At 47.2% G+C, this 15,989-nt stretch overlaps 1 protein-coding gene across 1 annotated transcript in view; it reads left to right on the plus strand.

Moving 5' to 3' along the window:
- Positions 1 to 15,989, plus strand: part of STK32B (serine/threonine kinase 32B) — a 317,848-nt gene that overhangs the window by 223,271 nt on the left and 78,588 nt on the right. The window contains exon 4 of the mRNA XM_045528351.1: positions 1,280 to 1,453. Within this exon, the coding sequence (XP_045384307.1) occupies positions 1,280 to 1,453 (174 nt within the window). The remainder of the gene's footprint in view (positions 1 to 1,279; positions 1,454 to 15,989) is intronic.

Raw genomic sequence — 15,989 nt, forward strand, 5'->3', positions numbered from 1 at the left:
TCCCCTAGGAACCCGTGTGCTCCTTCAGGGTGAGGACAGTTTCTTTGTCCCTGTGTTGCCAGCGCACAGCCCGATGCCTGTCACAAGAGGGGTGTTCTGTAATTGTCTGGTAAATTTATGATTCTAGGGGCACAATAAAAGGCTCCCTGCCCTGACACTGACCCACCAAGTCCCTTCTTCCCTCGGAGCCTCAGTTTCATGTTCTGTCAAGTGAGGGGAATAGGCTGATCCAGGTCCAGCATGCAAGGATCTAAGACACAGGTCTAAGCTTCCACAATCACGTTCTGAAATTCTGTGATTACAAAGTTTTGCTACTGCGTTCCATGACTCTGTAAGGAGCTTAGCAACATTTGATAATGTGACATTATTCTACAACTGATGAACAACATTTTGAGATTCTCTATGAGATTCTCTTCAGTCCTTGGGAATCCCAAATGCATTTTTAAGAAATGAATTTAATACTGTATCAGTTTTATATTGCTTTGGAAACAAAATAAAACACCGCCCTAAAATTTAGTGGCTTAAGAAACTCACCATTTTATTAATATCATGTCATGTTCTGTATGGTAACTGGGCTCAGCTGGGCAATTCTTCTGCTGCACATGGTATCCAGGGCTGCAGTGGAAGATCCAGACGTCCAAGGAGGCTCACTCTCATGGCTGGCCGTTGGTGCTAGCTGTCACACGTTGCGTGGCAGGGGCTGTTGATCAGAGAGCCCTGGTTTTCTTTCTTATGGCCTCTCCATGTGGCTTGGAATCTGTCCAAGTTCCAAGAGGCAAGAATTATAGACTACTGCTTCCCTTAAGACCTGAATTTGGATGTCTCAGAACATTACTGTATTCAAGGATCGCAGAAACAAGTCCTATGTGCAGAACAGCATGCACAGACAGGAAACCAAGGGGGCTTGGGGGAGGGGGATGAATCTCTGGAGACTACCTCCTACAAATCCTGACAATGTCTAATAAAAGCGTCTGCTAGAAACGGTTGAAGTAACATGTTGGAGTCCAGTACTGGTTACAGTGCCATCTGTCTGCCAGCACCTGGGAAGTGCTGCTGGGTGCTCCTGCTTGCCTCTGCTGTGCAGGGAGTCAGGAAGCCCCAGCAGCGTGGGGGCAGCCTGGGAACCGAAAGCCTCTTGCCCCTTCCCCTCACTCTCATATCACCGCGACTCAGGCAACATCCACCCCTCTCTCCAATCTCAGTTTGCTCTTCCGTAAAATAGGGGCATTGGTCGTGAGGATGTCTGTCCCTAACCTTTGCTATGTCTCTGTGCTTGTAGGTACTCCTTCCAGGACGAGGAGGACATGTTCATGGTGGTGGACCTGCTCCTGGGGGGAGACCTGCGCTACCACCTGCAGCAGAACGTGCGTTTCACAGAGGGGGCTGTGAAGCTCTACATCTGCGAGCTGGCTCTGGCCCTGGAGTATCTGCAGAGGTACCGCATCATCCACAGGTAACTGGGTGCCGGTGGGATGCCTCGGAGAGTGGTGTACGTGGGGTCGGGTGTCAGGAGCAGTCTGCAGCAGTGGGAGAGGATTTTGTCCTTGACGTTGTTTAGAAGTGGCAGTGCATGGGATAGCACAGACCAGAACACCTTCTCATTTCTGTGACTTGTGGGAGACTTTTTTCTTTTGGGAAGCCTCGGTGCCGGCTCTGGGCTTTGTGTAGAAGTGCTGAGTCTCTGCTGCCTCCCCTTCGTCTCCCCTTCCTGTGCACAGCAGCACCACGTCCCACACGGTGAGCAGAGTGAGTGTGTAGCAGAAGCAGCAGCCCAACGAGAGGCTTTGGAAAGTGCTGGCATCACTAACAGTCTGACCCCCGCAGAGGCGGCTGGTGTGAGGGCACCAGATTTGTCCACCTGTGGCCTTGCACTGTGCTTGGCTGATCTTCTAACTTAAATACTTTTGGAAGATTTAGAAAAGACAAGGACTTGAACTTCTAAGATGACAGGTTAAGCGTGCACGTGCACAAACACACACACATTTTCTCCCTTCTAAAACTCTGTTTAATGACAGGAAGGAGTGTCTGAAAAATGATAAATGTATGAGGACAAGGAAAACTGAACAGAGACTACAGTAAAACATTGAGGGAGTTGGAAAGAAGGTGTAGAGTGGTTAACAGCTTAGGATACCATAAACTGAGTCTCAGGTGGCCACTGGGGAGAGTTAAGAACCGATAGATGCTAGGGAATCCCCCAGAGGCTCAGGAGCCGGCAGCACCTGGTATCTACGGAATGGGGGAGGGTGGTGAAAAAAGAGGCTAAAATACGGTGAAGTGGTTGAAAACTTCTTAAGAACCCCAGAGCCATTTACCCACTTTGCAGAGCTCGTGGGCTGCCCCTTCCTCACCCAGAAAGACTGAGGGCTAGTCCCCTAAGGAGGGTAAAATAGAGAGTGTCTGGGCTGAAGAACATCAAGCCTGCTTGCATTGGGATACTGCCCCCAAAACGGCAAGATTATCTAAACGTACACATACCAAATGCTGCAATAGCACCCGCCCACCCCGGCTGGGATCAGACAGTGGTGCCTTGGTGTTTTTCACCCTCCAGGCAGGACACTCAGGTGATTTCAATGGTGTTGTGACTGAGCCAAGAGAAAAGAGATTATGGAGATTGTGACATCAGAGGTTGCCCAGGACACGCTAGAGTGTAGTTCATAGTCAACAAGCATCCTTCATTGTTAGCTCCCAGTCAAGTTACCAACATAAGATTATCAGACATCCTGGGAAATCTAACACGAACATCAAGATCTAAACAATCAAATGGAAAAAATGGTGTTTGGAATAAACAGAGACTCTGAAAACATCAAAATAACTATGATCAGTATTTTCAGAGAGATAAGAAGACTTTTGTAACTGTAAAACAAGAAATAGCGCTTTTTAAAATTCAGAGAACAAACAATAGAGCTCTATAAATTAAAGGTATAAAAGCAGAAATAAAAATCTCAAAAGATATGCTGGAGGACAGGGTCTTTATACTCTCTTACAAAGTAGAGTAAAAAGAGAAAAGGAAAATATGAGAAAAAAAGGTAAGAAAATTAGAGGGCCAGTCCAGAGATTTCAACATCCAAAAGAGAAGAGGGAAAACATGGAGGAAGAAATCATTGATGAAATAATTAAAGAAAATCTCACAGACCTGAAATCTGTAAGTTTACAGATTGAAACCTACCAAGAGTACAGAGAAATGACTGGAAATAGACACAGACCAAAACAAATTTTAGATCTGATGAGCCTTCAGAGAAGAGCTACAGGTCACATAGGCTGAAGAATCAGAATAGTTTTGAACTTCTCAAATGCTGGAAGGCAGTGCAGACATGCTAATCAATCAAGTGTGAGAGTGTGCATTTCCACAAGTTCCAGGTCTCAAAAAATGTACCTCCCATATATCTTTTCTCAAGTATTAGGAAAATGAGATGGAAGGGAAATGAAGGAATAAGTCAAGGAGGAGAAAGAAATGGAACACAGGAAGCTGGAGCTCCCACAAAGTGGACGGGCCCAGGAAATCTGCAGGCTGACACTGAAGGGATGCCAGTTGTCCCCCAGTGTAGACCATGCCCACTTCTGTTTGCAGTGGGTCAGAAGACCCTGGGAGACACCTCCTTAGGAAGAGTGAACTGGTAGAGTTCCTGACGCATCTGGCTGCCTGGAGAGAAGATGCTTCAGTTGGTAAAGCATCTGAAGTTGAATTAATGAGAAGTTCAGAAAAATAAAACTCAATAGAAAAGACATTATTAATTCTAGGGAGGAAAATGTACAGGACATCTTCTGAGTGTAGTAAGGCTCACTACGTGGGTCATCTCTCTGTGTAATACCTCGTCATAACCACCTAAACCCTGCAAAGTGATCGAATCAAAAAGTCAGTAGTACTCCATCAGGAAATGGGGGAGTGGGGGGAGGAGTGGGTCTCCCGGCGCCTGGGAGAGGAAAGACTGCTAGACCCTCATCTTCCATAGTAGGAAGCCGGCACAGAGAGCCTGGAATTAAAAAGTGAAGGAGTCATGGAGATCTACCATTCAGAGATGAGGAGTGAGATGCCAAAACTGTAACCTGAAGGGGGAGAGTGGATGGAGAAGGATAAGTGGGGAAGAGAGGGAGCAGGATTGTTGCAACAAAACTTGCACAACTGTTTAGCTCATGGACTATTTTCATGTATAACTCTGACACGAATAACAAGCACAATGTGGTGACGAGGGAGGAGGGGGAGAACAGTAGTAAAAGGACGGTTCAGTGTGTGTGCAACTGTTTACCCGCTCAGCCGCCCACTGGCTTTGAACGCAGGCGCCAGTTCTGCGAGCACGTGCTGCGTTTGGTGGGGAAGGCTGGGCCGGGAGGGCGCGCCTCTGCTGACTGGCGGGGCTTCTCCGAAGGTGTGGAAAGGGGTTTCTTCACCCGTCGGTTACACTCGTGCCGTTCATGAGTTGCTGTAGCCCTCCTGCACGAGTGTGCAACAGATGATCCATTTGCCCGGACTGCCTAGACACTAAGTCACGTGGACGTTGGCGAGGTAGATGACGACTTTCCGCAGCTGAGCCGGGAATAGACAAGGCAGAAATCGAGCTGTTAGATTACAGCATGGCTGGCTGGAACAATTTCACTAGATTTCAGTAAGTTTTTAAGTCACTCTCTCAAAAATACTTTTCTGGTGGAGGTTATCCACTCGTAGACCGCACGTCTACCTCGGAGAAAAGGAGCTATCCAGCAATTTAGGGAAATGTTTTTAAAGTCCACTAAGTAAATGTGTGACAGTTCCTTTTATGTGTCAACTTGACTGGGCAAACGGTTGCCCAGGTAGCCGATGAAAGGTCGTCGCTAGGTGTGTCTGCTGAGGGTGGTTCCAGGGGAGACCAGCGTTCGGGTAGCTGCGCCGAGCAGAGCAGGTGGCATTGCCCCACGGTGGCCCATCCAGGCTGTCGGGGGCCTGAGCTGGATGACGAGGCGAGGAAGGGAGAATGCACGCTTTCTGCTCGAGCTGAGACATCCATCTTCCCCCGCGCTCAGATATCATTGTTCCTGGTTCTTGGGCTTGTAGACCCACACCAGGACTTAGCCCACAGCCCTCCGGTTCTCAGGCCTTCAGACTCAAAGTGACTACACCACTGGCTGTCGTGGTTCTCCAGCTCGCTGGTGGCGGATCGTGGAACTTCTCAGACTCTGTAACCACATGAGCCAATTGCCATAACAAGTCTCCTTTATATATCTCTATATATCCCAATGCTTCTGTTTCTCCGGAGAGCCCTGGATGCTACAGTTAAGCTACCTACCAATTCCAAAATTACAGAATTGGCAGAGATTTTAATCAGACTTTTTCCCCTTCCATATGGTTCATAAATCCCCTTTTCAATGTGTATATGTGTGCGGGTTTGAAATTGTGTCTGTACACGGCTATGTGTAAGGACATACAGTGACGGTGTACAATTTTGCATTCATACAACAGCTGGATTTATACATCCCCATGGCATATGTACCAGAAACTTTCAATGCCATATTTTATACCAAAGATGAATGTTGCTTGTTTCAAAGTAGCCACACTTGGAAGCAGAAGAATTAGTCCACAAGTGCAAGCCTGGGTCAGATTGCCAAGGATATTTGCCTTCCTCCTTGGTGGACTTAGGCAAATTGCTTAACTCCATCTACTTGACTTTTTGCACCTCGGTTTCCTAATCTGTAAAATGGGCCTGATGACACCTACTTCACTGGACTGTTATGCAAATTTCATGAGAAGATGTTCATAAACATCTTCTTGTAGATGCCTGGCTCTTACTTTGTCTGGGGAAGCTGACTTTGAAATCAGATGTTCGATCTTTCCTATATACTCGGTGGTGACAAATCTCTATCCTTCAAGGATGGTGTTATAGATCTCTAGAAAATAAAAGGTATTTTAGAGTATAACCTGGTAAGTTTGAGAGTGTGTCCGAAAAAAATTGTTTTAAAGCAATTAGAAGACTTGCATCTCATAGCATTTGAATTGGCCCTTCATTCTGTCAACAACCGTCTGCCAAGCAGTGGAGCAGCCCCTGGGAGGAAAATCATGCGTAAGACTCTGCCCTGCATCTGAGCAGCTTTCCAGGTGGAAAGGCACCCGTTCTAGGGACCAAGCGATTGCGCCCCAGGGTGAGGACCGTGACAGAGTGCCACAAGCAGCCTGCAGGAGCTCAGGGAGGAGCACCCCGCCCAGCCCAGGTGGGGGCTGGGCAAGGGCAGGGAGCTGGCATGGCACGGTTGGTCTGTGGTTTGCAGGACAAATGGGAATTTGCTGGAGTAGAGGCATGCAGAAGGCACTGGGCAGAAGCACCTGACCCGGAGAGGCCTGGTGGGTGCAGACTGGGTTGCGAGGGTGGGAGGGGGCGTGTCCTATCTGGCCCTCTGTGTTCTCCCGACTGATGGGTTGAAACTTGGGCGTGACATGGTCCAGTTTGTCATAGAAAATGATCTTTCTGGCGGCCCCGGAAGTGCTTCCCAAGAGGGTTCTTCATCCAGGTCAGGATTACTGAACCAGGTATCCACAAGGGATGGGTTATACAAAATTAAATGAATAATAACAACAACTAATCAAGTTTGTTAGACTTGTATGTATTGATACTACTTTAAACTACATACATATGTGTGTATTTACATATGGTGTATCCATGTACATGTATTATTTATAAATGCACATACACATGGTGAATACACACATGCACACACCAAAGTATTTCACTTAATCCTCACAGCAATGAAGTGATCTAGGTGTTGTAATGAAGCCCAGTGTTGTAGAGAGATTGGGTGATATGCCCCAGGACACACAGCTGGCAGGTCACGGAACCCTGGCAGCAAAGCAAGACATTTGGACCCAGGATCCCAGGCTGATGGCCGCTGAGCACACAGCTCCCTTATTGTTCCAGCTGCATCGAACTGTTTACAGAATGTCCATATGCATATATTGACATCCCGACAAGCACATATGGATCTCATCAACTGCTCACAGCCCCCCGAGGAAGGCCCTGTTCCAGTGGTGTGGAGGAGGCAACCGACATTTCTGGGGGGGGGCGGTCCTCTAACCCAGGGTCACACAGCTACTAAGCAGTGGAGCTGGGACTCTAACCTGGAGTCTGACTTGTAGTCAAATGCTCTTTCTTTTTTTTTTTTTTTTTTGAGACAGAGTCTCGCTTTGTTGCCCGGGCTAGAGTGAGTGCTGTGGCGTCAGCCTAGCTCACAGCAACCTCAAACTCCTGGGCTTAAGCGATCCTCCTGCCTCAGCCTCCCGAGTAGCTGGGACTACAGGCATGCACCACCATGCCCGGCTAATTTTTTCTATATATATTTTTAGTTGTCCAGATAATTTATTTCTATTTTTAGTAGAGATGGGGTCTCGCTCAGGCTGGTCTTGAACTCCTGACCTTGAGTGATCCACCCGCCTCGGCCTCCAGAGTGCTAGGATTACAGGCGTGAGCCACTGCGCCGGGCCCAAATGCTTTTTCTGCTACACCTTGCTGCCTTCCCAGATGCAAAAGAAAAACTAAGGTTGTGTCCCATCCAAAGTCACATCTGGTTAATTCATAGAGCCAAAACAGGGACAAGGACTCTACTTCTTCAAGGCTGTCCCTGACCACATTTTGTCGAAGTTGGGTTCCCACTTCATTCCTCAGCCCCATTCTCTCCAAAGCCCTCCACCGCCTTCCTGGCACGTGATCCCAGCTGGTGAGGATGTATTCACTAGCTTGTTTCTAGGCAGCCGGAGAATGAGCCTGCCTCATCTGTCAGTTCCCTGGGGGCAGCAGCGTCTCTGACTTGCTCATCTTCATGTCTTCAGCACCTGACAGTGCCTGGCACGTAGGAAGTGCTCCGTAACTGTTTGTTGAATCAGTGAAGAAGTAATGAAGAAAGACAGAAACGGCAGGCCTTACTTGAAATTAGTTGAAGATACACATTCACATTCCATCAATCAAAATCTATATCCTACACTACTTCCTATAACTTTTTTGCCCAAATATTCCTTGGTATCTGAGGAGCCACCTCCTCAGAAGTTCGTGGGAGAGCCCAAAGTAGCAGATCACAAGCAGGAAATTCCTCTGTCTTATGTTTGATGTTAAACATTTCTCCAAGTTTTGCATGCCACTCCATTAGGTAGGCGGGGTTCTTTTACTACCTAAGGTAATGCCTTAAACTACCAGTCACCAGGAAATAAAGATGAACAAGGAAGGCTGCTCAGAGTCTCCTTGGTCAACAGGCAAGCGCTGTTGCATTGCACCTGTCAATTTGGGGAATACGCACTGATTTGAAGAGAATTCAAGCCCCGCATGAGGTGCAAGGCTCTGGTAATTCTCCCCTCTCTCTGGCTTTTTAAAATCCAATCCAGAGTCACATAAATATGAAGTTATACACAGCAACCATTTGTTCACTGTTTTCATCAGAGCAGGGATCTACATGCTAATCAAAGTTGGGTTGGTGCAACATTTTCAGGCTGCTTTGGTGTAAATTTTCACCAGTGGATTTACCCACATCAAATTGTGGTCTGAAGACACCCGAAACCCCTTGGGTGGTGTCTTCTGGTGCATCTCGATGACCTGGGGTGCACTGACTTTTGCTCTTGACTCTGAATTTGCATCACAGGCAGGGTGACTAACAGTCTCCGTGCCGATGACCTCCTTGCTTCAACACATTCACAATCTTCTTTTCCAGTGCATGAATCTTGCCACCACGTATAGGAAAAGCTTTGCCTCGGAGTTGTTTATTGAGGGTATTCAGCCCTGGGAAAATACGTGCTTAACGAGTCAAATATTTATGTATCTTTCTTTATCATTAAAGTGAACTATGAATCTTACCTGGGTTTTCTTCCTTTTTTTGTGGGGGTTAACTTTTGTCAAAAATCTTTTTTTGCCTCTTAATCATTAAGAATAATACCAGACTAATCCTGAAATACTGGCAAGCACTTTTATTTAGTTAAACCAGCATTATCTATGCAATCTTTCAAAGACAATTCCCATTTCTCTACAAAATTGTCTGAAAGATAAGTACACAAATGCTAATTTTTATTAATCTTATCTTTTTATCACTTTATTAAATTCAGTAAGAAAATTAAAAAATAAATCCTTTTTTGCTATGACAGTGTAACTAGGTTTAAGCTCAGATCTTATTTTTAAATAGACAATATGTGTACATGTTATAAAGTTCAAAAGATTCAAAAAAGTGTAAGTGAAAAGTAAGTGAACATTTTAATAGATTTAAAGTAAATGCTTCAAACTTTCTCTTTAAATTACCCACTCATGTTCCCCACAGACAATTTAATTTTAAAATGTTAACACATAAAAAGGTAAATAAAGAACACTGTAAAAGTATATTCATGTGCATACACACAAAGTTTTATAACATTTTCTATCTTTCAGTGGGAATAAGGTGAGAAGGGGAGTCCTGCCAGGGCAGGACGTGGACCCAGGCTCTGTTCGTATTTATGTGCAGTTGGAGTTTAGACAGAGTAGGGCAGTCACCCTACTTGAAACGGGTGGCAGAAAATTAGAAAACAAATCAAAATGTGTCTGAGATCCGGACAGTCACAGCAGCCAGCACTTGCTGAGCATTTTGCACGCGCCAGGCTCTGTTTCAGGTTTTGCAGCTGTGACTTCACCTAGTTATTAGCCCCATTTTACAGGTGAGGCCACTGGGTCTCATGGAGGGCAAATAACTCGCACAAGGACAAACAGGAAGTGGCTACCACCAGTCACCCAGCTTGAGGGTCTAGCTGCCACTGTCACTATACCATAGTCCATGGGAGTCAAGTTCTCTAACAACAGTTACCTGTAGAATCTGTCCACTACCCCAGTTTTTGTGAAGGAAAAATCACACAGATCACTCTCATGCAAAAGTGAAACTCTTTTGTTTTTCTTGTGCATGCAGATAAAAATATTTTTTTATTTTTTTTATTTCAGCATATTACAGGGGTACAAATGTTTAGGCTACATGTATTGCCTTTGCCCCCACCTGAGTCAGAGCTTCAAGCATGTCCATGCCCTAGACGGTATGCACTGTACCCAGTAGGTGTGTATATACCCATCCCCTCCTCCCCACTCTCCGACATGCCCAACACCCGATGAATGTTACTACTATATGTGCACTTAAGTGTTGATCAGTTAATACCAATTTGCTGGTAAGTACATGTGGTGCTTGTTTTTCCATTCTTGTGATACTTCACTCAGTAGAATGGGCTCCAGCTCTATCCAGGATAATACAAGAAGTGCTAGATCACCATTGTTTTTGTGGCTGAGTAGAACTCCATGGTATACATATACCACATTTTATTAATCCATATATTGATGGGCACTTGGATTGATTGCACATCTTTGCAATTGTGAATTGTGCTGCTGTAAACATTTGAGTGCAGATGTCTTTTTTATAGAATGCATGGTATGGTTTCCACCTGTTCACGTCCTCTGCTATTTCCTTCCTCAGTGTTTTGTAGTTCTCCCTGTAGAGGTCTTTCACCTCCTTAGTTAAATATATTCCTAAATATTGTTTAAGAGACACTATTCAATCTCCTCCCTCCCTGAAGCTCTTCCCATTCCCAGGTGAACTGCTTGTTATCTTGTGGAAACAGTGCCAGTCTCCCGCTGAGGTTGCGTGGACTGATGAGAATGGTATTTGTGTGCTTATGTGGGATGCTTGTGTGTGTGTGGTTGTCATTTTTGTGTGTAGACTCATTCCCTCCTTTTTGTGCCCCTGAATTCTGGAAAGACAAACTATCTTGATTCTTGATAATTTGGCAAAATTCTCTGTGTGTCTTTCCCAGAAAAGTGATTGCAGAATGAGGCTGGGCTAATGGTTCCCACTCGCCAATACCACCTTCCTGGGGAGTCAAGTGTGTCCCAGCTGTGGGGACAGGGATTATACCAAGAGGCCGATGTGATCAGGCTGCCAGTCCCATGTCCTCTTAACAAAGGTTCATCACTCATGTAGTGTAAGTGAAAAAATGGAAGATTCCAGATTTTAGTTGGGTCTTGGGCAGTATCCTGCCCTCTCTGGGTCCCAGTCTGGGTTCCTTCTGTTGAGCAGCAGAGTTGGTAAACAAACAAACCCGAACCTCTGACCCAGCCCCCAAGAGTGGTGGGATACAGGGAACGAGACTGTGGAGAGGACAAGACCCAGATTCTGTAACTGACAGCAGGACAGGGTCCTGGCCTTGCCACTCAGGGCTGTAGGGAGCAGTGTGGAGAGCTTTAACATCACGCTCCAGCCCAGAAACCCTGGGTCAGTCCCTCACTGCTCGGACTCAGTTTTGCTGCTCTATTAACAAGGAGAAGCGATCACATCCCACAGAGCTGTTGGGGGATTGAGTAGGATGAAGTGTGAGGCACCGTAGAAAGTGCTAACAAGTACAGCTCGTCTGTCCTGGGGAGCTGGGAGGCTCTGTGGGTAAGAGCCTGGTTCAGCCAAGGGCAGCCTGGCTCCTGGATTTGGCTGCAGACAGCCCAGCTCCCTTGTTGCGAGTTCAGGCACATCATCTATTCTCTCTGAAGCTCTGGTTTATTTTCTGTAGATAAAAATGGTACCTATGGTGAGCAGAAAAATAGTGCCCCCGAGATTTCCACATCCGGATCCCTGGGAGCTGGGACTATGCTACGTTATGTGGCAAAGGGGCATTCGGGTACAGATGGAATTAAGGTTGCTCCCCTGCTACCCTTGAGATGGGGAGATTATCCCAGATTATCCAAGTAGAAGGAGGCAGGCGAGGGGTCACAGCGATGCAATGTGAGAAGGACTCAACCCTGGCCCTGCTGCTGCTACTGGCTCTGATGACAGAAGGCGGGGTTGCGAGCTGACAGATAGGCACCTCCAGAGCCTGTAAAGCCGGGCAACAGTCTGCCCGAGAGCCCCGAAGGAACGCGCCCTGCCGCCACCTTGGCTTTCCATGTTGGACTTCGGACCTCTAGAATCGCAGGATAATAAATTTCGCTTTTTTAATCCACTGAGCTTGTAGTAATGTGTCACAGCAGCAACAGGAAACTAATACTGTACCTTGCAGGGATGTGGAGGGAGCAAACCGGAACGATGTGCGCTGCAGGGTTAAACTCAGCAGGTGCTCAACGCACGTGAGTCTCTGTAGCAGTGGTCCCTGCTGTCATTGTCATGGTATCCGAGGACCCCACGTGCCAGCTGCCCCTCGTCTGGCTCCACCCACGAGCCTCAGTGCTCTGCTGCCGCCCCGCAGCTTTCCCTCCACGCTGCGCTGCCCTCCCGCTCTGCCCTCCCTCCGCACGGCGGCCTCTAGGGAATGCCGTGCCGCCCCCTCTGCCCAGCTGGCTGTGTCCGTCTGCCAGCACCCACAGCGGGGTCCTGCAGGCATCAGCAGAGTCCCTCAACCTCAACGCCACTCACATTTTGGACCAGATAATTCCTTGTCATGGGGGCTGGGCTGAGCTGTGGTGCCGTAGGATGCTGAGCTGCTGTGGCTCCTTCCCACTTGACGCCCAAGGAACTCCCACCCCTTGCCCCAAGTGGGGACAACCAAAAATGTCTCCAGACATCACCAAATGGGCCCCGGAGAGCCATGTCACCTCTGGCGGAGAGTCACTGCTTTAAGGGGGATATGATACCTGAATCCTGCCCCAGACCACACGCAACCTCACAACTCCCCTGAGAGAAACCCCTACAGACACCCCAGTGCATTTATAGCTGGGCGTGGGCCCCAAACCCCCATAAAGACATTTCTAGGAGCAGAGCTGGAGGACAGGGAGCCTCACGCTGCCCAGCCGGTTAGGCCTCCGCACCTCCAGACCAGAGGCTCGGGCCATGCATCTCAGCCCTCAGTGCCCCAGAGGATGCCCCCGGGGAAGGCAGGCCGTGGGAACGGTCAGCCCTTGGCAAATACTGAGCAGACGCGCACCCCGGCTGTGCCAGGGTCAGCCACAGCCCTGAACAGGAACCCATCAGGGAGGAGGTCGCGTGACCTCTGAGCGCAAGGAAGGGAGAGTCGGTGAGAGAGACCCACACCTGTGCGCTGCCTCCCGCACCCGGGGGCCCGGCCGTGCAGAGAGGGGCCCCGTCCACAGGCCCGCGTCTCGGGAGTCTGGAGTTGAGGTGTCGGCAGGACCACCTTCTCTCCGAAGGCCCCAGGGGAGACTCCTTCCCTGCCTTCTGGCAGCTTCTCCTGGTGGTTCCTGGCCTTCCAATCCCTCCCTCCACCTTCATGTGCACCTGCCCGCCCTGCCTTCGGTCTCAAATGTCTCTTTGCCTTGTAACAACGCCAGCTATTGGATTTAGGGCCCACCCTAAATCCAGGACGATCTCATTTTAAGATACTTAATTTAATCACATCTTCAAATATCCTGTGTCCAAATAAGGTCACATTCACAGATGCCAGGATTAGGACTTGGACATAGATTTGGGGGGATGCGATTCAACCCATTGCAATCACGTTCCAGCTCCAGGACAGCCGCTTGGTGAGGACTCCCTGACTGCTCCAAGGAGAGCTGGGTGGTCCCCTCCTTGAAACACCCATGTGAGCCCCACTCTTGCCTTAGTGAGAACTCCCCCATGGCCTGTGACGTACACGGACTACAGGCTCCTTCAGAAGATGCTTTCAGGGTTATCTCTATTTCCTAGTTACCTATTACAGGTCCTGGCACACAGCAGGTGTTTAATAAATGTATATATACCTTGAGTGAATGCTTGAGTCCCAAGAAATCAAAAGGATTTGCCCAAGCAGTTAATTATTTCTGCCCTGGCAAGCTCTGAAGTGAACCAAATGGTGGGTTCACATTCAGTCAGTCAGTCAGTATTTAATCAGCACCCACTGTGTGCCAGACAGTGCAACAGAAACCATGATACATACAGACACGGTCCCTTTCTTCAAAACCCAGACACCCCATACATACGCATTGAGCACCTGCTGTGTGTCTGCCACAGTGCTCACAGCTGGCCTAGAAAGACAGGTGTGCGAGGACAATCTCAGCTGGTTTGGGAGGTGCTGGGTCAGCGTGTGCCCAAAGTGCTAATATGTGACACAAAGAAGCAAGAATACAATTTGGCATTAAGGATCAACCAGGCTTTCGGAAGACAATGACATGCAGATTGGATCCTGTCTTTTGGGGGAAGGGGACATTTCCTAAGACAAAGCAGTCTAGAAAAATGTTCTGTGGGCAGTCCGAATGTACACTTGCTAGTGGCAGTAGAAATTGTTACAACCCTTTTGGAAAGACATTTGGAGATAAGAATCAAGTACTATTTAAATATTCATACACTTTGGCCCACTAATTTCACTTCCTGGAACATACTGCAAGGCTCCAGTCTAAAGGCTCCTTCGATTCCTTGGGCCTCAAGCATTCGCTCGAGGCAAAGCCTGCAGGCAAAGTCTCCAGCATGGGGTTATTTACCATAGCGTTATTTACGATAACCAATAATTTTGAAATAGCCTAAAGGAAAGGAAAACGTATACTTCCTTTTAAGAGACTATGGTACATCCATATATAATGCTTACTCTGAAAATCTTGCAATATTGAAAAGGATTATTTTTACAATCTTGAGAGAAAATCATAGCTTATAAAATTGTGTGACTGTGCCAGGGAATGTCTTCTTATCAAATGAAAAAGATGGAGAAGCAGTTTCCCAATGCTGCAGGGAAATTCATGTAATGTCCCTTTTCTTCTTTGTTCTATTTCTGAATTTCCTTTAATGAGCATGTCATCCCCTTAATGAAGAAAATCAAAGCACAATTACCTTTCTCCCTGAAGAGAAGGTGCCTATCACGCGTGAGCTTTAGCTGGGACAACCTGGCTGCAGTGCTGGCGCCCCCACTTAAGCCAGCTGTGGAAGCTCAGGAAAGTTAATCTTATTGTGCCTCAGTTTTGTCATCTCTGAAATGGGCTACATGAGAATGGAATGGAATGATCCATGTAGAACTCACAGCACTATTTTGCCTAGCACATACTAAGCCCTCAATAAGATTAATAATAAAATAATAATGATTGATAAATAGAGGATAAAACTGGTGTAACCTATTTTTGTATCCTGGATGTTTCCCCAACACCCTCCTGCCTCCACTGTACCAAAAATCCATTGCTGATTCTCACCAGGCTACACAGTCCTTTGTCATTACCCTGTGGAAGGGGCTCCCATCAACTAGAAAGGAATATTCCGATGGAAAATATTTGAAGAGACACAGAAGTCATTTCGGAGGAAGACTCCAATTCAATTTGAGGGGTAACTTTGTTATTTCCAGGCACAGAGCTTTGTTCTGTACAGGCTAGCATCTGGATAATGTATGGCTTTGTGACGGTAGAAAAGTGAGATATGAGAGAATCCAATTTATTCCTTAAAGGGATTGTTCCATCTCCCGGGTATAAATTGCACCCACAACTGGGCAGAGTGTGTTCATTTTAGGTAATAAATTTTGAAATAGGGACCTATGTCTCAACATCAAAGAAACTGGAATAAAATCAAAGAGCAGGATAAGAAAGCAGAAAACAAATCTCCAGAAGGATCTAAAGAAGGAGAAACTGTTTTACAGACGATGTTCAAAAGCAAGATGATGAATATGGTGGCAGGAACTCAGATCAGCATTTTCGGAAATGTCAGCATGTGGTGAGGACACCAAGATTAAAGCCAGACTCCCGTGCTCTCCCTGCATGTGACTCCCATCCCCAAGTGGGATCTTTCATTCATTAATTCAGTCACTCAATACACAGTCACAGGGAAGTTTCAGAGCCTGGGCTTTAAGGCAAAGACATTAGGACAAAAAAACTCTACCTTTGAGAAGGCTTGATCCTTGTGGGAGGCGGCCACTGTTACTAACAGTTACTAACTGCTGTATTTGGGCTCCATGTGCCAGGACACATGCACGTGCACACACATGCACATACCTAGATCTCACTGCAATCCAACTCAGCAGCCCTCCTTTTTGAAAGTGAGGAAAACCCAGGGCTAGGAGCAATGTGAATTATAAGAGAGATCAGCAGGGACAAAGTGCTCTGAGAGTTCCAAGAAGTGAGATGCCACGTGTGCTTTCTGCTCTGCCTGGGCCCACA

Source organism: Lemur catta, chromosome 17 (assembly GCF_020740605.2).
Source record: "Lemur catta isolate mLemCat1 chromosome 17, mLemCat1.pri, whole genome shotgun sequence".
Lineage (NCBI taxonomy): Eukaryota > Metazoa > Chordata > Mammalia > Primates > Lemuridae > Lemur > Lemur catta.